This window comes from Protopterus annectens, chromosome 7.part0, assembly GCF_019279795.1.
Source record: "Protopterus annectens isolate FY-2018-M chromosome 7.part0, PAN1.0, whole genome shotgun sequence".
NCBI lineage: Eukaryota > Metazoa > Chordata > Ceratodontiformes > Protopteridae > Protopterus > Protopterus annectens.
The window spans coordinates 794,178,717-794,206,016 of NC_056739.1; the positions used below are offsets into that span (position 1 = coordinate 794,178,717).

The window sequence follows — 27,300 nt, forward strand, 5'->3', positions numbered from 1 at the left end:
CTTAACCTGAAAATGCACTCACTGGAGGCTCTCCTCACAATGGAAGATGCCTACATCTGTGCAGTCACGTAAACTTGGTTCAAGGCTGCAGAGAGCACCCCTACCTTACCAGGCTATACCTCATTCCACACATTCCAACCCCAAAATGAGTTTGGGAAGACTAAGGGTGGTGGAGTCTCTACACAAGCATACTTTCAGACTGGCTTGCCAGCAGATGCACTAGAACTACTCCAGGTACAACTGGCAAGGCACCCATCAAAGTTATGGCCAGCTATAGACCCCCCCCCTCCATGACTCAGGATACCCACTCCTCCTACCTGGACCTACTTGATTCCATCAAGGTACCCCCTAACACCCTGATGTTTGGTGATTTCAACTACCACACCATAGACTGGGTGAACTATTCCTGCTCTAATGCACTCATCCAACGATTCCTTGACTTCATCATTTCTAATGCACAAGACCAGCTTGTCTCATCCCCCACAAGGGGAGATAACATTCCAGATATGGTTCTCACCAGTATGGGCGACCACTGCACCACCCCCGTAGTAAGTTCTTCTCTGGTGAGATCAGACCAGGTCTGTCTCATCTGAAGTTTCTATCCTGTCCATCACCCCCCACCCAGCTGTAACTAGGCTAAAACACTTCTCAAAAGCTAACTGCAACCTTCTAAGGGAGGGCATCAGTAGCTTCACACCACTGCCCCCCAAAGAGGATGCAGACAACTATGATGAACAGTAAGGCAATGCAGTATATAAGCACCTGTACAACTGCATGGACTCAGCCATACCCAACAGAACTAAACCTTGCTCCTCAAGGAAACACAAACTTATCTGGTGGACATCCTCTTTCGACAGGCTTTACAACAAAAGGAAAAAAAAAGTGTTGTCCAAGGGTAAAAAGGCACAAATTCCCAAGTGGAAAGACTTCCTCCTTAGCCTCAATAAGCAAATTAGGTCACTAGTGAAAACCTCCAAAGCCAGTTATGAATCAAAACTTGCCTTTGAAACAAAGGGTAACCACAAAGCATTTCTCAGTTACGTCAGGAGCCTCCATGGCAAAACCTAGGTTTGTTCTGAATTAGTTCTTAATGGTACCATTTACACTGATTCTGATGACTTTTCCAACCTGCTAGCAGATAGGTTCAGTGCAAACTTCACTCCCCTGCGCCCCCCCCAAAGTCCCATTCATCATCCCCGATACTTCTCCTGCAACTGACAACTCAATAGATTAAGTATTAAAGGCCCTATCCAAGGCAAAGAGCAGAGCTTTCATGGGACCTCATAGTATCCCAGGCTGTATTCTGCACCATGCAAACAAGAAAATAACCAGTGCGTACTGAATGTCCAGGTGAAAACCAAACTTCAAAAAAAACATATACCAACTGGACAACCACAACTGAAGACACAGCTTTAATAAAAATGATGATAAAAATAGCAGCAAACAAATTCCATGTAAAAATCAGATAAAAAAGGACAACTGCTGTCGCATACAGCTTCTTCAGATCCTATAAGAAACTAAAAAACCATGAACATTTTTAAAGTAACACTTGACCTGTCAGAAACAAGAGAAAATTGCACCAAAAAACAGTGACATCATTTCCTCATACAATCAATGCAACTTCCTATGTGCGTTAAGCCTCCGCCCACTCAAAATGGGTTTGATATTTACCTGACTATTCAACCCTGGATGTTCATGTTTTTTAGTTTCTTATAAGATCAGAAGAAGCTGTATGCGAAAGTGCTTGTCCTTTTGTATCTGATTTTTACATGGAATTTGTTTGCTGCTATTTTTATCATCATTTTTATTAAAGCCTTGTCTTCAGTTGTGGTTGTCCAGTTGGTATTTTTTTTTTTGTATTCTGCACCATCTCCAGCAAGAACTAGCCTTGCCATTGAGCACCCTATTTAACCATAACCTAAGTACAGGCTTTATTCCAGCAGAGTGGAGAACTGCCATTGTCATCCCCTTGCACAAAAGTGGTGCCACTACAGACCCTGGAAACTGTTGCTCCATTAGCTTGATAAGTCTGATCTGTAAGACCATGGAGCGTATTATTATGGATCTCATGAACAAGGACATAGGCAATCTCCAATCACTTGACCCACCCAGATCGGATTTGTCAAGGCCATATCTTGCCTGTTGAACCTGGCTGACTTTTTTGAGACTGTCACCAAGGCACTGGATGAAGGAAAGTCAGTACATACAGCATACTTTGATTTGACCAAAGCCTTTGACACAATCCCCCACTCAGGCATCATTGAAAAGCTAACACAACTTGGCTTAAATCTCTATCTCATCAGTTGGGTCACCAACTGGCTCACTGATAGGACCCACAAGGTCAGACTAGGTGCCTCCACCTACAACAGCAGACCTATCACTAGTGGTGTTCCCCAGGGATCTGTCCTGGGACCCCTACTGTTTGGCATCTACTTCTCAGAGGTTCAGGCAAAGACAAAAGGCCTGTGGCTGACCAAGTTTGCGAATGACTAAGTGGGTGTTGTCACTGACTCCCCGAATGATGTTAACATACTAGAAGAGGGTCTCACAGCAACAAATTATTGGTGCTAAATTCATGGCCTTAAGTTAAATGCAAACAAATGTATTATCATACCATTCAGCAAAAACACGGCCCCTACTGTTTACTACATCAGCGGCAACCCCCTAAGCACACAACCTGTGGTGAGAGACCTGCGTACACAGGTTGATAATCTCACGTTCAACTATCATGTAGCGAAAGTGGTCAAAAAAGCCTTTTACTTGGTTCATCTCATAAGTAAAGGGATTGCATCCAGAAAAAAAGGAGGTTATTACCTCTCTGTACACCGCCATCATTAGGCCAATAATTGAGTACAGCGCCCCATTTGGTATGTACCTCTCCAAACACCTGCACCAACTGGAAAGGCCACAGAAATGCCTCACAAAGAGAATTCATGGCCTCCAACACTTGTCCTATGAGGACAGGCTCATATCACTATCACTCTACTCAGTATCATACAGATTGCTCAGAGGTGATCTGTGTCTTACCTACAAGGCAATCTTGGGCCCTGCCGTACTAGCGATGCTACATATCCGCAAATCTAACTCCTCGCACATTACCCCATTGAAAGGCCTAATTCTAATATGCAACATTAAGAAAACCTGCTGGTGAGACAGGTTTGTCTCCCAGAGGCTCCCTGTCTCTGGAATAGACTCCCCATACACGTCAGACAGTATATCGCTGACCCTCTTCAAGCGCAACCTTGATGACTGGATAGGAAACCACAAATTTGTTCCAGGGGTTCCACCTGTGTCCCTCATTGACAGGGATGACAGGTGCTGACTGATGTTTCTTTTTTGCAGATAAACTCTTGGCTAGGCATGTAAGGGCCCCCAGGGCCATTAGCCTAGTAACCTCCAATGATCCTATGATAAATGCACAGCAAAGTCTAGAAGATTTAGGATCTTTGCTTGGAAGTGTTTACATAGGTATTTTTATACCTCAAGCAGACCCCAACGAATTTTTCCTCAGGTAGATCGCAAATGGTGGTAGTGTGATGGGGAAGAAAGACGTAATTGGGAACATATTTTCTGGGAGTGAAATATGTTAGCAGACTAAAAATTCCCTGCAGACTGCTCTGTCAGAAGTGCTGGGTGAGCAGATTGGTATGTAGAGAATGATTTGTTGAGCTATGATACAGAATTGGAATTGCCTAGACATAGAAAGACCTTGCTGAGTCTAATTATGGTGGCTGCCGATAAAAGCAATTACTCGGAAATGGAAATCAACATCTAAACCAACTGTACTAGAAGTAGTAACTATAGTAACTGAGATAAAATGACTAGAAATAGGATCTTTAGAAAAGGGTAGGAGAAAATTACATAGACAAAAATGGAAGCTGTGAGAACTATACATGCAGACTAGGAATGAGGTTTAAAAGAAGGCAGGATTTGAATGAGCTATATCATATTTGACTGACAGTGATTAGATAGATTATTAATGTTTGCAACTAAATTGTGTCAATATGGTTTGTTTTCATTTCTATAAATGTATGATTTCCTGTGTCGTAACTGATAGTTTAATAAAGACGTTTCTTGTTTAATGAAAGAAAGATGTTTGGTGAGTTAGGGGAGAAATGGCTCCAGAGGGTACTCATAGCAGTGTGAAGAGAAAGATGTATCCAGGATGATTGTAGAATAAGCATTCTAGTTCCAATGCACAAGAACAAAGTGGAGATTCACAACTATGGGCAGTATATAGATATCTAATACCTGACATACTGCATGAAAGTGCTGGAGGGGGACGATTTATAAACTAATATGCAGAGTAGTGGAAAGTAAGATGGGAGATGAGCAGTTTGGATTCAGATCAAGATGCAGCAGAACCAGCCCAATGTTTGCAGCGAGACAGTTGAGAAGCTGCAAATAGGAAGGAGTTCAACTGGGCATTCCAGGACTTGAGAAAAGCATATGACAAGGTCCCATGAAAGCTGATTTGGGCATTCCTGCAATGGTTTAAAGACCTGAAGATATTAGTAGAGTTAATTTAAGCTACGTACAAGGATCCGATGATACACATTTGAATAATGTTCAGGCTAGTGGACTTCCCAATGGGAGTTGGTTTCACCAGAATTCAGCTATGAGCCTACAGCTTTTCACATTGGTGAAGAACTACATTAGCAAACAAGTTGAACAAGATAAATCTACCAAGCTGTTTTTTTGCAGACCGTGTGGCATTACAAGCAGACTCTGAGCAGGAACTTCATCAAATGATACGGGGAATGAAATACAAAACTGATGGCAAATGGGATGAGTACAGACAAGACAGTTATAATGCCAGCAAATGGGAAAATCTTCCTTGCATCTCTGATTTTGTTTAAGAAACTGAAAACTGAGATAAAATGGAAAACAGTGGAACAGGTTTACAGTTTAAAGTATCTGAGAGAAGTGGCTGAGGAGAAAGCAGTTTTGAATTAGGTGGTCAAAGCTAGAATCCGAAAGGCTGCTGCCAACAATCACAGTGTCAGGTGTATTGTATGACAGAAGAATGCAAAAGGAGCTGAAAAGTAAGGAGTACAAAACAGTGGTGTGACCAGCACTACTGTATGGTACAGATGCCTAAGCAATAAAGACAGAGCAATTGAGGAAACTATAGGTGATGGAGATGAAGTGCTTGAGAAGGGTGGTAGGATGTACACTGTGGGACAGATTAAGAAATAAAGTTATTGGAGCAGAAGGTCAAGTAGTTCTAATTACAGAGAAGGTCAAAGAGAACAGATTACTGTGGTTTGGCTATATGTACAGGAAAACAGCAGACAATCTGGCGAAGATGATTTGGGAAGAGACAGGAAGAAGACTATGAAGTAAAATGTGTAACATTCAGGCATAATGGTGGAAGAAGGTATGAGAGTGTCATTGAATTGAAAGAAATATCAAAAGTTGAAGCTACATTCCAACCCCATGAGAAAATGGGGAAAAGTAACTTGATGATAATGAATTTATAAAGTTGTTTAAAAAAAGACAGTGAGTTGTCCTCTTTTTATTTTATTTTGTCTGTCATGTCATTATGAAGCTCTCCGTGGAATTATGCATTGGCCTCCTGCCTGCCCACCTCCCAGAAGAACTGATTAATGTGCATGTGGAAACTAAAGATGAGGAGACATAGTCATCCCAGCCATGGAGGTTTTTTTGAATGATGCTATCTTTGCAGGTGAAGTATTCAGATAGTACTCCACCTTCTCTCATAAAAGGAGCTATTCTCAATAAGTTTCCATCCATGGGGAATTGAAGTCCTTTCGCTGCATCTTGGAACTGACTGATATGTGATCTCTATAATCCAGCTAGGTCCCAGATTTCACAACACATGTTCACCTTTCTGTATGATAAAGTACTGGGCATGGTAAGCAGTTGACCATTTTTCTTTGTCCATTGTGTGCTCACTTTATCTCATCTATCCAGATTTCATCTGTTCCTAGGAGACCAGGCACTGGCAGAGCTTCCATCCCTTCCTAAGTCTACCATCAAGGAAGAGTTGGACAGTTCCCTTACAAGTGCTTCTACAGTCGTCTTGCATATGGTCTACAGTAAATTTCATTTTACTGAGGCTATGGACAAGGCAGCAGTTTGTGTTATGTTCCTTATCCAGAATGGCCTAGCTTTGGCTCTTTTCCTCTAAAGATGAACAGAAGCCTTATTGTAAGCCTTTTTCTGGGTAGTTCCTCTTTCAGCAAAACTTCGTTGAGGATTTCCTAGGCAGAAAATAGAAGCTTGCCACTGTGGAGGGGCCTGCATGATCCACTCCTGGCCCCTACCATATCTTCCAAGTCAAACCAGTCCCCAAGGAATTAGAGACTTGTGACACTCTGAGTGAATAGCCCTGCATGTTGGTCTGTATGCCAAGTCTCCAATTAGGGTGATCCTCTAAGTTCAGTAATTGTAGTCCTGATTATAGTCAAATACTGTCCATGGGAAGCATTTCTCCATATTGGAAAAGTTGTCATAAAGAATCAGTGGACAGTCATGATTGACCACTTCTTGGAGCTGTTTAGACACTCTGCAAAAAAGGCTTCATTCAGAGACCAGGCCACTTTTGCAAAGCTATAGAGACAAGCCAAGAATCTCTTCTGTAGAGAAACCTTAGAAATTGTACCTCTTCTAGAACAAAGTAAGGTGTCGCGCACACACCATTTGTTGGCTCTGAAGAGGACCAGAGACATTTCCCATTCTGGGTCTCTGTGACTTCATCACACAGATCCAGTACATAAACTGCCAGCTGCTAACTCGGTAGCAAGTTATGCCTCAGCTGCTACGAGATGCCTGAATGGTGTTGATGGACATATATAGATCAGATTTGGGCACATTTTTTGTCTTAGTTCCACATATTAAATTCCTTTGGTTCACTCTTGGAGGGTACCATTTTCAGTATAAATTGCTTCTATTTGGTCTCTCCTCTACAGCGAGAGTATTTATCAAGGTTCTAGTCATTGTGCTGTAGGACTTGCAGGAGGAGGACTTCTAAGCATGTCCTTTCCTGCATGACTGACTTCTGTTAACCATTCTAGTTTATTATGTAGTAGTGGCCTTAGCTTGAGCCCACATTTGGTTGCAAGTCATGTGGTTTCCATAAACTGTAAGATGCACTCTCTTAGTAGAACTGTGAGCATTTTATTTACTGGAGCAAAGCTACATACTTTCTGTTGTTGATTCCTGTCTAGAGAGCTAGGAGGTCATGACCTTCTCAGACTGGGCAAGAGCACAGTGGAAGTTCCAGGCTCAGGTCATTTTGCCTGTTCGGTTTTATAACTTAATCCTCACAGTGCATACAAATGTGCAGGTATTATAGTAGTTTGTGAGTTCTCAATTGCTACAGTCATTGTGTGCTCATGAATCTTCCTGTGGTTTCAAACCCTTAATGGTGGATTTTAGAGTGGGGAAAAATTACTTTCAGTCTCACTGTGCCTACTTTACTTACTATAATGAAAGGTGTTATGGATTGAGTATTCAGGGCTCATGACAAGTGTGTGAGAAAGAGGCAAAATAAGGAGTTCATTGTAGTTACTTTGCAATGTGACATTAGCAGATAGGGCAAAAAGATAGGTCCAGGAAGATGTGGAATGGAGAGGATTGTGAAGGCACAGTGTAAAGAGGCTATCAAAAGGGCATCACTTGGAGTGTGGGCAGCAAAAGCTGAAGGAATCAAAAAGGGCAGCAAGTATTTATTTTTAGGTAGATAGCAGAAATAACTGACTTGGCTGCCTTTATATGAGGAAGAGCAGAGCTCTTCACAAAAGAAAGCAAGGAAAGGCAGGGGGTAAAAAGTGGTGACAGTATTGAGCAGAGACCAGGATAGAGAGGGAAGGCAACTGGCTCTAGGACCAAATGTGCTGCTTTCAAGAAACCTTAAAAGTCTGAGCAGTGTGCTGGTAGACTTATGCCAGAGATCTTCATCACAGCAAGCTTTAGGCTTGTTATCTTAACAGTAGCAAGGGGTACCATGGAGAGAGTCTTGAGAGGAAGGCTAGTAGCTTTTCTGGAATACAGTAATTTCAAGGACAGCAACCAGAATGAGTTCATGACCAGAAGTGACTGTCGGCCAAAGCTGATCAAGTTGCATGATTGGATACAGGTGTATTTAACACAAATGCACCAGTAGGTATAGTCTGTCTGGCTTAATCAAGGCCTTTAACTCTGTCCTGTACAGGAAGGTGGTAGAAAAGCTGCATGGGCTGAGGTGGGACCAAGACCGAGACCGAGCATTGTTGAGTGGTAGAAAACAGGGTTGTAGAGATAGTGATGAATTACGACAGTGACTCGTGGAGTACCACAGATGTCTCGTCTGGATCCAGTACCCTGATGACACTGAGATAATAGAGGTGCAGAAGTAGGATGTGGGGGAGTTTAGTCAAGGATTTGGAATGGCTAAAGAAGTGGGCAGAGAGGTGGTAATTGAGGCTCACTGCAATATGGATATTGGTTTCAGGTATACCTGAGGGAGTAGAAAGACAAGATCAGTTCCTTTGCTGGTGCTACAGGATAAATTGGTGTACCAGTGGAGAATGGTTGGCCTAGTGAAGGATTTGGAAAGGCTGAAGTGGGCAGAAAAGTGACAGTCGTGGTTCAGTATAAAGAAATGCAATGTATTGCACTTAGGCCACAACAACCATGGTGTGAAGTATCTGCTGGGGCATGGACCATGCTGTGAAGTATCTGCTGGAGGTGGGTTAGTAAACAATGACCATACTGTGAAGTTTCTGCTACAGGTGGGTTACTAAATAACCATGGTGTGAACCATGGTGTGAAGTATCTGCTGGGGACAGGTTAGTAAACAATCTGCATGTCCTCCCTGCAGTTGAGTGGCATTCAAAAGACATGCGTGAATGGGCGTGCCTTCGTTGAAGGTTGGGCGTCGAGCTGGCATCACGGTAATGTAAAAATCTACTGCCAGTCATTAGCAGACCGGAGTTCTGCTGTGGTGACCCCTAACCGAGAAAAGCCAAAAGAAGAAGAACAACAACATACTGTGAAGTATCTGCTGTAGGTGGGTTACTAAACAACCAATGTGTGAAGTATCTTTTGGGGGTGGATTAGTAAACAACAACCGTGGTGTAAAGTATTTGCCGATTGTGGGTTACTTAACAACAACCATGATGCGAAGTTTCTGCTGAAGGTAGGTTAGTAAACAACCATGTTGTGAAGTATCTGCTGGGGGTCAGTTCGTGAACAACAAACATAGTGTGACCTTTCTGCTAATGGTGAGTTTGTAAACTACAGCCATACTGTGAAGTATCTGCTGGGGGTGGGTTAGTAAACAACAGCCAAGCTGTTAAGTATTTGCTTTGGGTAGGTTAGTAAACTGATGGCTAGCGATGATGAAAAGGGTCTGAGAGTGTTTATCACATTTGGAGTAGCCCCACCTGGAGCATAGTGAGAGGGCAGTGACAGTAGAGGACGGAATCTGGATGCTTAGATTCTAGAAGCACAAACATGATGTTCCCACTTTATAAGACCATTGTCACATCACACGTTGAGTACTGTGTGCAGTTCTGAAGGCCAGATAAGAAAAGACATATCACGCTGATGGAAGGAATCCAGAGAAAAGCTACTACAAAAATTTGTGGGAGGCAGGGAAATGGATATAACTAAAGGCTGGAGGAATTATAGTTCTTCTGTCTTCAAACCAGCAGAGACAGATGATAAGATATTGGTGCACAAGATTAGGTCAAGGAGATGTGAAGGATCATCCTGAAGGAGAAAGTGGAGGTACTGGCTGGCAGCAGATTATAAGGATTAACTATTCCCTGGATCTCCAAAAATACTTTTTATATAGCGGGTTGTATACCCATGAAATGGACTGCAGAAATGGTTAGTGAGGAGGGAAACCACAGAGGCATTTAAAATTCATGTAATAAATGAGAAATTTTAAAATAGAACATAGGACTGGAGGAATGTTAAATATATCGAAAGGGCAGAATAGTTAGGTTTGTTGTCTCCTTTTCTCTTTCAGATATAATGTAATGCATCATTGATGATGTGGAGAATCCTGCATTAGCTCCTACATGGTTTGGGGGATGTCCTCCATCAGGAACATGGTTGCATAAACAAGTTGGAGATTAATGGGTGGTGATTTTTATCCTTAAAGATCTTGCTGATGCAGTCCAGCAACTGGTTCACTGTGTGGTATATAGTCAAGCAGAGTAACATATGTCCATGCCTCCTTTGTAGAGAGATAATACAGGTCTTACAATGGGCCGCATATGTCCATGTCCCCTTCTAGAGAGGTAGTACAGTGGACCACAGGTCAGTATATCACCCTCACTGTTATTCACATTCCAGGTGAGATTACTAATATCATAGTCACTCACACCCAAGGAGAGTGACTTGCTGACTAGCTCCTTAATTGGCTCCGCCAGTCTTCTCTTGGAGCTGAGGATTCAGGGAGAGGGCACCCCTGACATTAAACTACTCTTCTTCCAGAAGGATGTCATTTTTCTCTTCTTCTGAGTTCAGCTGGACAAATAGGACTTGATGGTAGATGCCTTCTTTCTATCATGGAAGGAGGATATTTTTACTGATTTGTATTTGGGTAGCTACATGCATATACATTCTGATGCCACCCGATACCAAAATATCAGCACCTTTTTACAAGGTATGGTAACCACTGTTAGGTGGATAGTGCATGCATGCACAGTGAGAGAGTCACTGGTAGAAACTCAGTGGCACATGTATTAACTTGTAGTCCTTGATAGTAAGTCATTGATGGGCTTGATGTGATGGTAATTGGCTATATCTCACAGGAACTAATTTAGTGGCATATGTGCCTGTTGTGATAGTCACTGGCAGTAGTTCAGAGGCATATGTGCAGACTAAGTGTCTTAAATCATCACTGGCACATGTATACACCAGTATCAGGGTCTTGGCTAAAAAGGGTTCATAGATCACCTCACCCACAAGGTTGACAGAGTTAAATAAAATATTCAGTGTGATGGTAATTGGCAGTATCTCAGCACCACTTTGGCACAGTGTCATAGTCACAGACAGTAATTCAGTGGCATAAATACAGTGTGTGACAGTCACTTAAAGTATCTCATTGGCGTATGTGCACTTTGCAATACTGGGCAAAGGATAAGTGCTTACTGATGAAACTTTGCACTAGTATCAATAAAAGGTTACTCCAACTACTTAAGTGTTCCCTGACCTGTGATTAAACTCTGTGAGTGTAAAATATTGGTTGCTCAACTAGTACCATACCCGTGACGGTATTTTAACAAGTTATCAGTAAGGGTGATGCTTCCATTAGACGTGGCAAATCCCAGTTCTGGTTGCATATTGATTGACTTTAAGCATGTTGCATAGCCTTTACAATGCAATGAGGTCAGACATTATAAAGAGGCTTTTTTTTGATTTGGTAGGCTGTACTCAACTGAAAGCTGTTGACATTGATTTCATCTATATTTTCTGCTGTTTTTCATTGTTTATTTTTGTTCATGTCTTGGCAAGCTTGTCCCACTTTGAAGCTTTCCTTTGTATCTTTCTCTTCAGGTGAATCCCGTGGACACTGAAAATTATAGTCGCATGGTAGAGATGTGGTTCCTGTTCAGCATGATCTGGACAGTGTGTGCTGCAGTTGATGAGGATGGGAGGAAGAAGATGGACAACTTTCTGAGAGAACTGGAAGGCACCTTTCCTAACAAGGTATCATCTAACAGTGTAAAGCATGAAAGTGACTGAATTGTTCTCTGCTGCTCTTTACATAAATTTGTCACTAACCTTCAGTCATTCTTTTTTAGTTTAGGCTTTTCTGTTGGACTGTCACAGTGTTTCTTGATATAGATTATTACAGGACTGACATTTCATTTTGAGTTTGCTGATACTTTGAGTAAACGCTGTATCTTGGCCATTCAGTTTAGAGAGAGGTTAGTATTTGGAAGGGAAGTCCTAAATGTCTTCTTCTAATCAGTTCCATCCTTTTGGTACATCTCATTTGGGTTTATAGCTCATTACTTACTCTTCAGAGAATTACCCAGATGATCATGAGTCCAGGGCAAGGATGAAGTGAGGTATACTCTGTACTCAGTTCTCTACATTTGTTTTTTCTAAGTATTCATTAGAAACACTGTGGTTTACTGAGACCTGAATTTTTCTGTAGCTGTCTGAAGTAATGTGACCACATGCATATACCTCTAAAAACAACCTTTATTATAGTTGTATAAGACACCAGATGAAAATTATGCATACAGTCATTAAGCACATAGGTGTCAAAATCTTAAGGAATTTATCCATTTTAAGTGTGGTGCAAGATGGGGGCAACAGTGCGAAATTTTGAGTACAAAATTACATTTTCTGCCTAGACTCCAAAGAGTGTATGAAAATCATGTAACAATGCTGTAACCTTAACTCCTGAAGGGTGATGGGTCACTATGGCAACAAGTTGTTTAGCTAAGCACCTAGCAAGAATACAGTTCATGTCACTTAGCAATGTGCTATAATATACCCACCAGTTCTATTTAATCAAGAGGGCCAGCCTGACTAATTTTTCAAAAATTCCAGTGATAAATGGTTCAATGCCTTCTGCATTTCTGAGCCTGTGGATAATAACATGGCTCGTAAATCAAAACTTATCTGATTGAAATTAAAGGTCTTTTAACAGGCTTGGCAGATAGATTTAAACCTTTTCAAACCTATATTTGAGAGCCTTAAACCTTTATGATTAGGTCTACTTTGAACTACTGAAGCTGTCATTCTTGAAGCATAAGCTGCTAGCCTCAGGATCCCACCACTTCAAATGACTGTGTCTTACTTGAGAAAAAATGCAAGGCATTTAAAAAAAAAATTGGGGAGCTGAAGCTTTTGCACCCCCTTTCCCAGCTCTGCCTCCTCATTCTAGTCTCTGAATGTACTCTCTCCAGTGTTATGGCAACAGGACTCCCTTTCCGCCAAGTCAGTGCATCCTTAAAACTAGTATATTGATACCCCCACAGCCAGCTGCAGTGAGGTGCTCCCCCCAGGAAAGCATTACTCTTAATTAAATGTATCACAGTGATTCACTGGTGGTGGTAAAACCATCTACTATACATCTGATACAATCCATTTATCTTTGATGGATCCATGTAGACCTTAAGGTTACATGCTGGTCTTTCTCCATAAGATGATTATTTGGAACTTTGCAAGGTTAGTGTTTTTTTCTCTCTGCATATGACTTGACTAATATTTCAACACCTAGTTGTCATAACAGCAAAAATTACATGTGAAGTTGTTCAATCTCGCCGTTCATTCTTCACTGATGGGTTCGGAGCTGATCCTCGGCTCCAACACGGCTGACTAGCAAGCTCAAAGTTTTCCAGTAGCTCAAGACCCAACCCCTTATCCCACAATGCACTGCTGGAATTACTTCAGATCTAGTTTGCCGCTGCATGGATCTCTTTGTTTCCAGGGTTGCTCGAGACTGTTATTGGGAGTTTTCAACTTTCAGCAAGTTTTTCCATTGCATTTTTATATCTTTCTACTATTATAATTATATAGTATGACCTAGTTTAGCAGATTTTTCTGTTTCCCCCTTTCCCAGTAAATCTCTACTGATTGCCTTCGGCCTGTCGGCCTTGGGCCTTTTCTTACAGCGTGTTAGATTAGAGTTTCCCTTTTTGGGCTTTATGATATTGGATTACTCTTGTTACTAGTTGCCTTTTTGGCCTGTTTGTGCTGTCTTTTTGCATTGCTGTTTGTAGTGAATTATCTGACAAAGTTGCTACCCAGCTTGCTACCCTTAATTCAATAGTTAACTCATCCATGTATCTCCGATCTAATGCAGCTGATGGTTTGAGTAGAGCTGCAGGTACAGGAATTGCTCTTCGTAGGCATGCCTGGATGTGACTGTTCCTTTGCAGAACCCTTCAAGTCTTCCTTTACGAATACCCCTTTTGACGGCTCATCCTTATTTGGGCCAAAGGTGAAGGAGACTTTGACCAGGTGTGAACAAGAAGGGAAGACTGTCTGCCGTTGGAGTCCATTTTTCCACCCCCACTCGACCCTTTCCTAAAGGTCAGAGGGGACGAAAGATGTGGTTCCGGAAAGCCCAATGAGCCTTTCAAGACACATGTGGAGAGCCCACCTCCAGAGGCAGAGGAGGGGGGTTACAATGGAAGATGCTGACCTCATGGCAGAGGGGTCTGCAACACCAGAGTGACAGAGATCACTTCTCTGGTCAGTCCTACCAGCGCTCCTGAAGGGAGGCCCGGCTGTCCTACTCTGGAGACAGTCGGAGGTCGCTTGTCATTGTACCCAGAAGCCTGGCTAGATATAACAAATGACAATTGGGTACAAAGTATAATTTCCAGAGGGCATTTCATATCATTCTCCACCCAGCCCCTTCCTGTCAAAAAAATCCCGGACATTCCACCCAGTCACAGGGAACAAGCACCAATAGAGGTACGCCAATTGCTAGAAAAAAAGAGTCATCCAGCCAGTCCTGGCAGACTAAACAGGATTCGAAACTTACTCAAGATTCATTTTGGTTCCAAAGAAAACAGGGGACTGGAGACCCATTTTGGATCTCAACAGACTCAACCAGTTTGTGAGGAAAGAGAAGTTCCGAATGGTCACACTACAGTCCATACTTCCCCTTTTTAGGAAAAGACAATTGGATGTGCTCGATCGATCTCAAGGATGCGTACTACCACATAAAATGGCCAGACCATCCAGGGATCACCTGCGTTTCCAGCTGGGAGCCAATCATTATCAATTCCGAGCTCTGCCCTTTGGTCTCACTAGAACCCCCAGAGTGTTCACCAAGTGCATGGCAGTAGTCATGGCTCACCTGAGGCGTCTAGGATTCCAAGTGTTTCTGTACTTGGACGATTGGCTCCTTACCTCCACCACCAGGTATCAACTTCTTCAAGCGAGAGAGGCTACTCTGACACTCTGCAGTCGGCTAGGCATTACAGTCAACTTCGAAAAGTCTGCCTTGTTGCCATCGCAGCATATCGTTTTTATAGGGATAGAATTAGACACGTCAACCACCACTCTTTGTCTTCCACCAGAAAGGGTTTATATTCTTTGCCAACACATCATGTCTTTGGTATCAAAGAACAGAGCACCAGCTGCAGAGGTTTTGAAGTACTAGGATTGATGGCAGCAGCAATCTTGGCAATCCCGTTAGCAAGGATGCATATGAGGATCCTTCAATGTCTCCTATTCACACAATGGTCTTACCAAGTACTTCCAATGAATCACACGATCCTGATAAATTCCTGCAAGAAGGGTCTTCAGTGGTGGTTGATGTCTCTTCATGTCGCAATAGGACGTCCCTTCATGCTACCCCCTCCAGTTGCCACTGTGACCACGGACGCTTCCCTGATAGGGTGGGGGGTGGGGGTGGCGGGCATTTTCAGGGAAAGACTGCCCAAGGCACATGGACAGATCAAGAATCACATCTGCATATCAATGTCCTGGAGATGAGAGCAGTACTTCTAGCACTGCAATACTTTCAGGACTCTCTTCCTCTAGGGACAATTGCAATACAGACAGACAACATGTCAGTGGTCTGGTACCTGAACAAGCAAGGCGGGACCAAGTTTTACCCCCTTTGCCGAGAAGCCCTCAGAGTATGGCAGGTGGGCAGTGTCATCCCAGCGCTTTCTGTTAGCAAATGCACATCCCGGGCAAATCCAACATCATAGCGGACAAACTGAGCAGGGCAATTTTATTGCCCCATGAATGGTCCCTCAAACAAGAGATTGCGGACAGGATTTTCCGCAAATGGGGCCAGTCTTCCTGTGACCTGTTTGCCAGTCAACAAATGCAGAAGCTATTTTGCCCTGATTCCCCCACCAGGTCAGTCCCTGAGGGATGCTTTTGTCCACGATTGGCCCCGGGTCTCCTCTATGCATTTCACCCAATTCCTCTGATACCCAGATTTTTACAGAAAGCAAAGTCGCTGGGATGGACAGTCATCCTTATAGCCCCTCATTGGCCTTGGCAGATTCGGTTTCCATTTCTTTACCATCAAATTCTGGAAGACCCATGGATCCTGGCCCAGTTCCGGACTTATTGACACATCCATAAAGGGATCTTCATCCATTATTGCAGACACTGAAGCTAACCACTTGGCTGCTCCAATTCACTGCATAGCCAGGCTTTATAATCTTTCCCATGACACTAGTCAAATTTTGTTGGCTTCCCATAAGCCTTCCACTAGAAAATTCTATCGTAGTAAGTGGAAGAGATTTTCCATTTGGGCTTCCTCCCATAATATTGACTCTTACCAAGCACCATTGTCTTCTATTTTACAATTCTTGACAGAAATTTTCAACAAAGGAGCAGCGGCTGCTACGGTGCGGGCACAACTAGCTGCTATATCTAATTTCCATCTAGGGATTGATGGATTGAATATTATGGCTCACCAATTGTCTAAAGCTTTTCTAAAAGGTTCCTTTCACATGAGGCCTCCAGTGAAGACTCCTTATTCTCCCCGGAATTTGAATTTTATGTTATCTCGCATCATTCTTTCTCCTTTTGAGCCTGCATCATCTTGTGAGCTAAAATTTCTATCGTGGAAAACTATCTTCCTAGTAGCCATCACTTCAGCCGGCAGAGTGTCAGAGCTCCAAGCCCTATCCATCAAGCCTCCTTATATGGTCTTTCATGCTGACAGAGTATCTCTCAGGACAAACCCATCCTTTTTGCCTAAAGTATGTTCAGAGATTAACATCAGTCAAGTCATTGAGTTGCCTGTTTTCTTCCCTAATCGCACCAACAAATTGGAATATATGTTGCACAAACTCGATGTTCACAGACAACTTAGATTTTATTTAGACAGAACAAAAGAAATTAGGAAATCAGATCAGCTTTTTGTGTCTTTTTCTGAGGCCAGGAAAGGTAAACCAGTCGCCAAAACAACTCTGTCTAAGTGGCTGTCGGATTGTATCACTTACATCTATTCTTGTCATAACATGCCCTTGTCTAGCAAGGTGAAGGCTCATTCAACCAGTGCAGTTCCTACCTCTTCAGCCTTTCAAGCCAAATTACATCTAGACAACATCTGTGCGGCAGCCACATGGTCTAAACCTCACACTTTTATAACTCGTTACAAAGTGGATAAGGCCTCCAGGGACAGAGCTTCATTTGGTTCTACGGTTCTGAAGAGTGTACTTCCATGAGCCACCCAGGGTTAGGGTGCTAGGGACGCTACCCATCAGTGAAGAATGAACGGCGAGATTGAACAACTTCACATAAAGAAGTTATGTACTCACCATAACGTTCCATGTGAGTTGTTCCATCTTGCCTTCATTCTCACATCCCTCCCTCCTTCCCCCTCCTGGCTGGCAGTTGACCTGGAAGGCTGTCTTATCCTGGTTTCTCAATGTGTATTCATTCCTAGGCAGAATAATTATAGTATCTCTATATGGTATGCAGCAAACAAGATCTGAGGTAATTCCAGCAGTGCATTGTGGGATAAGGGGTTGGGTCTTGAGCTACTGGAAAACTTTGAGCTTGCTAGTCGGCCGTGTCAAAGCCGAAGATCTGCTCCGAACCCATCAGTGAAGAATGAAGGCGAGATAGAACAACTCACATGGAACGTTATGGTGAGTACATAACTTCTTTTTTTTGCATATTGTCAGAACTTTTTAATCTGCTTCTGATACTATGAGCACAGGTGCAGTTTTATTTATGTGGTACCCTCCTTAGCTGCTTTTCATGCATTTTGCTAAATAATTAAAGTGGCCATGATGGATACAGTGTTCACTGCACTTGTTGTTTATGGCAAACAGGTTCCCGAGCAACTCAGAATTGTCAAAAGCTGACTGTAGTGCAGAATATGTACTTTTCACCCCAAGATGAGCATAGGGGGAAACTCTCAATTATAGGTTTTCTGTATCAAGATCTTTCAGTTTTACCTGAGCTGTAACAGCAACTCTAGTGTCAGAGTCTGCACCCTTCATATTTTTTTTTTTTTGATATCTCATATGTTCAGTTGGAGGAATATTCTGGAAGAATTCTATTTTGAAACCATTTCCCCTGTAGTTTCAGCAGTCGTCAAGCATTACCGTTAAATATAATCCAGAAATGATATCAGTTGGTGCTCGCAGAAATTAAAAATCAGTTTAATTTCAGGCATTTAGTTGATACAAATGAAACTCATCTTAGAAGTCACAGATATATGGGAATGGGAACTGAACCAGCTCTTGGGAGTCATGTATTATTGGATTTTCTCCTGGTAAAAAAATGGATTTGAAAGTCACCATGAGCCTTGGTAATATAAAACAGTGCACAGCAGAATATACCAAATAATGTTGCCTTTATCGCTGCATTTAAGAGTGAGCAAGTGTGGTTGTTAGACGTGCAGGCGTGGTTTTTATCTTACAAAGTTGCAACCTTCTACAGTGTATATCTCATACTTAGATTAAAGAGAAAACATTTCCATTTCAGAATCCTTCCTTGTTCACTTGTATTTCCTGCTGTCTCATGATTTTTTTGTGTGTGCATTTCATCAGCTCATTTAAAATTAACCCACTTTGAGTTTTTTTGTTTTCATAAAACTGGCATTGTCATTTCATTCAAGCGTCTTCTACTTAGGAAAAACCAGGTCCTTCAGCAGTCTAAGAATTTTGATAAACTTGTTGAAATTTGTCATTTTACCTTTTCAGGAATTCCAGTTTTGGAGAGGTAAATGTTCCTTAACCTCCACAAGAGAAAATTCTCATGATAACTCATTTGTCATGTTCCCTTTTTAGAACCTTCTTCCCAAGACTTGTTAAAATCTCCAAGTCTTGGCAGATATGGCAGGCACTATCCCTGTGGTCCCTGTAGCTTAAAGGCCAATTATTCATTTGTAGTAGTCTGTAATGTGTGTCTACAGGTAAAGTTATGTTCAAACACAGAGCTGTTGGACATGCTACACCTAAAGGTCAGTTTGTCTTGTAGTTTCGTTAAGAGTTAACTAGACAGTACTTCTAAAATGATGGTTGCATCTACACCTACCCTTTATCATTTAAATACTGTTTGACCAAGAAGTTAACAATGAAAATCTGTCCACCATTGCATTCACATCTCGATGCCTGGGGCTCCTTTAGATCACATCAGACTCAGTAGAGTTCATCCAAGGAGCTGGCATATTACATCTTTGTTTTAAAGCTCAGATGGTTTTATAGTGTACTTCTGACCTTTGAAGCTTTACATCATTCTGAGAACTATGCATGTCCTTTTGTGTCATTGTTGCAGTATTCTTAATGGTAGGGATCTCCTGCCCAGGGCAGCCTGACATTCTGCCAGTACACCAAAACCTAATGATCTTATGTCACACTTATAGTCCCCACAAAGAATGTAGGGCATAAAAGTGATGAACAGACACAGCTATCCAGAACGTCTTTGCCACCAGTCTGAACCCCATTATTGTTCATTGTTCTGAATACCTTCTGTCTGTGGTGAATACCTAACTGCCAGATAAGTGCCCCTTTCTTTTTTTTTTCTTTTCTTTGTCTTGCATTTTATTTTGCTTACCTAGAGTTCATGTCATCCAAGAAGGGAAAATGTCAGTGAGGGAGGCAGAATTCCCATAAGGATTGTCACAAACATTGTCTTTTTTTGTTTGAGTGCTTTCCACGACTATACCTTTTGTAGTATCTGTAAGGCACTTGTGACTAAGAGACTCAGAAGCCATTTGTCTTCCCTGGCCATTTATCTTGAAAACCAATGGCTTAAACAGTTAGCCCAGGGTGACATAGCAGAATCCTTTAATCCCAACATACTCCTGCTGGGTAAGAAGAAGGCCTAAAAGTCTCAGCTGGCTTCTTTAGCTGTCCAGCCTACACTGAACATCCTTCTAGGAGCAGGTAATAGCTCTGTAAGTCATTTGGTGTCTACTTTGGATTCCTCTGTTCCCACCCTGTAGGAGGCCAGCATGGATCCATTTTTTCACACATCCTCTGAGGCTTTGCAAGTGTCTTCTCTGGATGTTGATGAGGAACTGTGGTTGATTATTTCAGAGGGTCCTAGAGAGATTCTGCAGATATTGGTCAGGGAGGATGTTCCAGGTTCTCTTATCGAATCTCACCAAAGGTTGGAACCTGTGGTGTTTGTTAAGGCCGATGTCCCTCCCAAGAAAAGGTAAAAATTAAGCATGTTTCGGTCCATTCTAAGGATCCTCAAAGGGAATGGCAAGAGTTTACTCAGGGCTTGTTTTCTGCTTTGATGGCCCTGAAGCCTCCTCGAGGTTTTGGTGCCTACTCCTCCTTGGACTTGTACCACTTCTAAATGGCTTAGGGAACTGGATTCCTCTGATGAGGATTCACTGTCTGTCTAGGGATCTTTGTCCTATTCTTCACAGATGCCTTCACCTTTGGCTTTTAGTTCTGATAAGGAGGAGTCTGTTAGCCCTGAGTCTTTTTTTGAGGAATTATCCTTTGGAGACACAAGGGCTAGGATGATGGAATACTTTAAGTGGGATTCTTCTCAAGTGTCTGATATTCAAAGACGATATATTGAGTTGCTTCAGATGAATACTCCTATACCATCTGCGGTTCCTCCTGTGTTGGCTGCCTTCTGAGGCACTTTCATTGCTGCTTCAAAGTCTCCTGATTCTCAACTTCCTGCTCCTAACAAACTTGACAGGTTTTATAAGTTTCCCGAGGATTGTAAGTTTTTATTTAAATGTCCTTCTGCTGATCCTGCTGTGGTGTCAGTCTCTTCTGACATACCTTCTGAGCTCTTGCCTTCTTCCAAATGTTTGCATTCTTTTAACGGTAGTAGGGCAGTGGAGAGGATTGGTAAGAAAGTTTACACTGCTTCTGCTTTGGCCTTTAGGGTTGTTAATTACCAAACCCACACGACCAAGTATACTCTGGCCCTGACTGCTCAGGCTTGTCAGGTTATTTCTGACCTCCCTGATTCAGAAGGCAAATCCTCTGCCTTACCTGTTTTAGATTCTGCTTCTCAAGTGGCTCACCACTCAATTAAGTGTAGCTATAAACTGCTGCTGCTACCTCTTCTGAGGCTGTGGCTGTTGGGTGTGTCATGAGGCATTAATTCTTGGCTTGGTCTCTGGTCTTTGCCTGAGGACATGAAGGCCAAATTGTTGCATACTCCTTTGGATAATAAACATCTTTTTGGGACTGCTGCTGCTGATCTGTTTAAGTCTCCAAGAAAAAGGCAAACCCTTGCAGGACCTTAAATATATTTTTGTCTGTCCTATCCCTAAGTTAGGGAGGAATTGTCTTTCTATAGCTGCTTTTGTTTGCAGGCAATCCCACCAGGCATCCAAGGGCAGGAAGGATGGTAGGTGGGCCCCCATAAGGCTTCTTAGATTTCTAGGGCCCAGAAGCCTTACAAGCCTCCTTTATCTGATAAGCCTGTTTTTCTTTGACGGCTCACACCCCTTCTTTTAGACCAGGTTCCTTTATCTTCCAAACTGGCTTCTCATCACTTCAGATTCTTGGGTTCTTTCTATCATCTTTCATGGTTACTTCATGGTGTGGAAGGTTCACCCTCCTTTTTCAGGGATTCCTGAACCTCTTCTAAAACAACTTCTTGAGTTCCCGAATGCTTTAGGATCCCTGGTGAATCAAGGAAACATTCAGCCCATCCCCCCTTCCCACTTGGGAATGGGTTTTTATTCCAGGATGTTCCTGGTTCCACGAAAAGGGGGCACTAGGAGACCTATTCTGGATCTTCCCTGCTCAACACCTTTTTCAAGGTCCCTTCTTTTCAGATGCTTACTCTTCAAAACCTGTTTCTTGTTTTATTACCCCAGGATTTCCTGGTATCTTTGGATCTGAAGGATGCTTAACTTTATATCCCTTTTCACCCTCTTTTCAGGAAATTTTTGTGTGTCTCTGTTTCTTTCTTTCATTTTCAGTTTTCTGCTTTGCCCTTTGGCCTCTGTCCTGCCCCAAGGGAATTCACAAAATACCTAGCTCCTGTGATTGCTTTCTGGTCCTGTTGCTTCATGCACCTTCTTCCAGTAGCTTGTTATAGGATCTGGAGTTCACTGTCTCTCTCCTTCAAAGTCTGGGGTTTGCTATCATCTTCCAAAAGTCCATGTTGACTCCTTCTCAGGTATGTGTGTACCTCTATCCCACCTCCAAAAGTTGTGTCATTCACAGCCTTCTTTCAGTCTTTTCTTCCTGTGACTGCCATGCCAGCCGGAGAGTTTATTCAGGCCCAGGGATTCAATGGCCTCTTATATTTCAGTGCTCCTTCTTGCAAGACTGCATATGCTGAAGCTTTAGTGGTACCTCAAGTCAGTTTGGCTGTAGAATTATCACCCTCTGTGTTTCAGTGCACCTCTCCTTTCATGTGTAAAGAAGGAATTCAGGTGGTGGATTCAACAGTTTTCTCTCACCCCAGGCCGACTCTTTCAGCCTCCAGTCCCTTATCAAGAAATGCCTCAGACATGGGGTGTGGGGCTTCTTCTGGTCACCTGAAAATTCAAGTTCTCTCCCCCCCATCAGAAGTCAGACCATGTAAGCATCAAAGAGATTAGAGCTCTGATTCTAGCCCTTCAAGCTTTTCTCCCCATCTTCCCTCCACGACAGGACCCTTGATGGTGTACACTGACAACACTACAGCGATGTGGTATGTCAACAAGCAGGTAGGCACAAAATCTTAACCTCCTCTGCAGGATGGCTCTTCAGGCGTGAGAGGTGACTCTTGTTTATCATTTAACTCTGCAGCCAGTATACATTCCTTCAGAGCCCAGTCTATTGGCAGACTCTCTGAGCAGTTCCAAAACAGAGTTGTTTTTCTGGACATTGTCCATCAGTGGGGTATTCCTTCGATAGATCTTTTTGTCTCCCCTCTGAACAGGCAGCTCCCTCTGTTCTGTTTCAGAGTACCATGCTATCTGACATGGAAGATGGAGATCCTTTCTTTTCCTTGGAAGGGGATGTTTCTTTGTTTTCCCTCCTCTTCCTTTGCTTCTAAGAGTGCTGCAGAAGATTCAGCTGGACTCCCCAAAAATGTTCCTAGTGACTTCCTTTTGGCCAAGACAGCACTAGTTCCCTCTGTTAATGCATATGGCCAGGGACAATCACCACAAGTTATCTCACCAGTTGGATCTCCTCTCACAGGACAAGAGATCTGTCATCCATCCTCACTTGTCCACTCTTCAACTGACACTGTGGGTGATACGGTTTTGAACCCTTTCAGGCTCCTCTTTTTTTTGAGGACATGCTCAGGATTTTACTGGAGACAAGGAAACCCTCAACCAAAAAATCTTATATGTCTAAATGGAAAAGATTTTTTAATGGTACTAAGCTCATAACCAGAACCCTTTTTAAGTGGTGGTCCCTTTGGTCCTCTCTTAGTTTTATGAGTTGCTCCAGTCTGGCTTGGACTATTCTTTTGTGAAGGCCCATTTGCCTGCCATTTCTTCTTGTCTGCCCTTGAATCCTCCTTTGGCTTCTTGTTTTGAGGTTAGTTTCTTAAAGGTGCCCTGCATATTAGGCCTCCAATGAAACATATTCCTCCTCCTTGGGACCTTAATTTTGTTTTGGAAAAATTGACTGAGGCTCCTTTTGAGCCTGCAGATTCTACTTCTTTGCAACATTGTGCCTGGACAACAAGCTGTTACTTCAGCTTGGAGGGTTTTCTGAATTCTAGGCCCTTATGGACATTTCTCTTTTTTTGTTTTGTCACAGTAAGTGTGTCCCTTCATATTAATCATTCTTTTATGCCCCAGGGTAGTAAAGGAGTTTTCCTTGAATCAGTCTATACCACTCCCTTCCTTTTCCAGTCTCCTCAGTCTGCTAATGTAAGGGTCTTGTATACCCTGGATTTTCACAGCCCGCTCAGGTACTATTTGATAACCAAGGTCATTCATAAATCTGACCAGCTTTTTCTTTCCTTTCATCCCAGGACATTGGGTTTGGCTGTTTCTAAGCAAACCATCTCCTCATGGATATCTAAGGCAAATTATTTTTGTTATATTTTTCATGGCAAATCTTTGTCTTCTTCTGCTAATACTCACTCCACTCTTATGCTTTCTTCAAGAGGTTGGACTCCAATTCCATCCTTGAAGCTGCTACTTGATCTTCAGTGCATACTTTTACTAAGTATTATAAGTTGGATATGGTTTCTAGGGCCAGAGGAGGTTTTGCTAGAACCATTTTATATGGGTTTGTTGAAGACTGTTCCCTGTCTACCACCTCCCATTCTGTTTCTTGAGCTTTTTAATTCTCCCTACCGTTGAGAATACTGCAACAGTGATATAGAAGGACATAGTTGTGTAAAATCTTACCATAAATAGTAGATGTCCTTCTCTTCACTTTTGCAGTATTTGCCCTCTCCCTCCAACACCCTCTTATTTGCTCTGTTTTTTTGTTTTGGATTCCCTTCTGGCTGAGGTTTCCCCTTTTTCTTTTGCATTTTTTCCTTCTGGATGTGCAGGGACTACTTTGTTTTATGGGGACTGTTTTCTTCTGGGACAATTCAGTTCTGGGCAGCTGCACCCGTACGTCACTTTTATGGCCTATGCTCTGCGCGGGGAGCATAAGTGTGACATATGGCACATAAAAAATCATTAGGCTTTGGTATACTGACCAAATGTTGAGCTGCCCTGGATGGGGAAATCTCTACCATTAAGAATACCACAACAGTGAAAAGAAGCACATCTACTGTTATAGTAAGATTTTACACAACTGCACCTTCTCAAATCAAACAGAACAGCAGAGGTTTGCTATCAAAGTAAGTAGGGTGGAGCACTTCCCCTTGCATTTTAGTATTACTCACCTAGTTGAAACTTAAGCTAGCTTATTAGTGGGAGTGGTAAGCAATAGGTAACTTATCTACCACATAAGGAGTGGTTTCTGTCCCAGAAATTGTAGTTATTGGCCGTTTGGGCAATTTTTCCATCTCTTTCAACTTTCTGATTTAAAAGCCCGCATTTGCACTTGTTTCTTTCCTGTAACTAGTCTAGTTTAGATACAGATTTTTAGTTTTAGCACTTGAATTTGCTTATTCATGCTCCGCACTTGTTCAGAACTTGTTGTAAGCACAAAATAAGCTACAAATTACTACAGCATTCAACCTTCCTCATTACTTAACAGAAAACAGTTTTTGTACATAATTTCTTCACTTGCTTAGAGAAAAACAGCTCTTGTACTCACTTTCCTCACTTGTTTAGAGGAAAATAGTTTTTTATTCAGGCATGTCCCAAGGGTCAGCTCCGAGTGTTCTCTCCTGTCTGTCTGATGAATCTGGGCATCTTGAGGCAATAGCAATTGCCTCATGTACACAGACAACCCTCTCCTCCTCCCACCCAACACTACAACCTGTGAGAGATGCACTTATTTAGCAAAAACTGGAGGTAAAGCTCTGTCCAACCAAAACTGAACTTGACAGTCAAGAGGAGAAGGTAAACACTTGCACCACACTGCACTCATCTCATAGTCCCACAAAGCCTACACCACCAAAATCCACACATAGAAACACAAAAACATTTGTGGAGGCTCTCAATAATAATCTGCTCAAGCAACAGAGACTCCAAAGCAGAAAAGCAAGCAACCTCCAACCCCCAACACAACACAAATGACGCATAGCCCACAGACTTAGTGTGCCACTCAACCACAGCCTATAAGGCAAAACAACATACCCAACACACTAGTCATAGGTGACTCTATAGTCAGGCACACTGATGTCCCACTCACCAGGCTAAACAAGGAGAAGGTTACTGTCAGCTGCCTGTCGGGTGCCAGGATCCACCACATAACCCACGCACTCAGGTCACTCCACAACAAGTACAAATATGACTCAGTCATTGTCCATGTTGGTGTGAATGACCTGAGATGTACCTCCCTGGACAACATGAAAAGAGACATGGAAGAGCTCTCTAATCTTGTAGCCCCGGCAGGTAAGACCCTAGCCCTGAGTAGCATCCTGCCATCGCCCAGAATGATACCGCAGTACAAGGACAAAATGATTGACTTTAACAATTGGCTAAGCTTCTCGTGTCATTCTAAAGGGATCCCGTATCTGTCTGCCTGGGACAACATGGTCGACAGACCACGATGCTTTGCCAGAGATGGCCTGCACCTGTCACCCCTGGGATTCCGGATACTGGCTAAGGCTCTTGCCAACCATGTAGTGCCTTTTTTAGGCAAGGTTCAAATAACAAATTCACCACTGTAACAGGAGCAGGCAAGCAAAAACTGAGGGTAATGCTACTCAATGCTAGAAGTCTAAATCTCAAAATGAACTCCCTTGAGGCACTCCTTAAAATGGAGAACATTGTTATCTGTGCAGTGACTGAGATCTGGTGCAATGCTCCAGAGTGCACCCCTGCATTACCAGGCTATAACTTATACCACACTTTTTGGTCACCTAACCTGGACTAGAACACCAAAGGTGGAGGTGTGTCCATATTCATTAAGGATATCCACACCTCCAGGCTAGTTGCTTAGCATAATGCATCCAAGGTTATCCAAGTGCAACTAACTCTGGGCAAAACTGCAATCCAAATTGTAGCTTGCTACAGATCCCCCACCATGCCCCAGGATTCCCACTCCTCTTTTCTTGATATACTGGAAGATATTAGGGTTCAACCAAACATCCTAATAATGGGCAATTTCAACTACCCCACCATTAACTGGGAAAACTACTCATGTACCAACTCCTTCGCTCAACGCTTTCTGGAATTCATTTTGTATTTTGTCTTAGACCTGGAAACATCCACTCATCATCATACCTGTACTTGTCTATTAGTAAGATTCAGGGCATAGTATCTCTCTTAGATATAGATAGCAAAGATTAGTTCAGATGTTTTCTGTATTTCTTTGAGATTGTTCTGCAATGTTGTCTTAAAATATTTCCTGTGATTTTGAACTCTGAAGTAACTGTGCTTGTTTATTGAGTATTATTTTGTTCTTTTATTATTAAATATATTTAAACCTATCTTTGTGGCTGATATTTGTGAGATATATTTAAGCTCTTAGAGTTCTGGCATATGTATTTGATGACACTGTACAGGTCACTCCTAAATAGCCTTGCAAGTCTTGGTCAAAACTACCATTTGGATAATAGTAGCATTACACTGTAGAATTGGACACCCTTTGTAAGGGCCTTAGAGTAGCTGGTAAAGAGTGGCTGTTGGCAATGATAACTACCTGATAGTCTGGGCAGAAGGGGGCATAGCTAGTAAACCTGTGATAGTGTTTCCCAGGTGTGTATGTGTTTGTATATAAATCAAATATCAGAGTGTGTGTGTGTGTGTGTGTGTGTGTGTGTGTGTGTGTGTGTGTGTGTGTGTGTGTGTGTGTGTGTGTGTGTGTGAGTGAGTGTGAGTGAGTGTGTGTCTTTGTGTGTGTCTGTATGTGTCAGCTACTTGGGCAGGGACAC

General features: G+C 42.5%; 1 protein-coding gene across 1 annotated transcript in view; it reads left to right on the top strand.

Moving 5' to 3' along the window:
* Positions 1-27,300, top strand: part of DNAH2 (dynein axonemal heavy chain 2) — a 6,636,854-nt gene that overhangs the window by 3,686,173 nt on the left and 2,923,381 nt on the right. Inside the window, exon 47 of the mRNA XM_044077324.1 lies at positions 11,518-11,670. Coding sequence (XP_043933259.1) covers positions 11,518-11,670 — 153 coding nt within the window. The remainder of the gene's footprint in view (positions 1-11,517; positions 11,671-27,300) is intronic.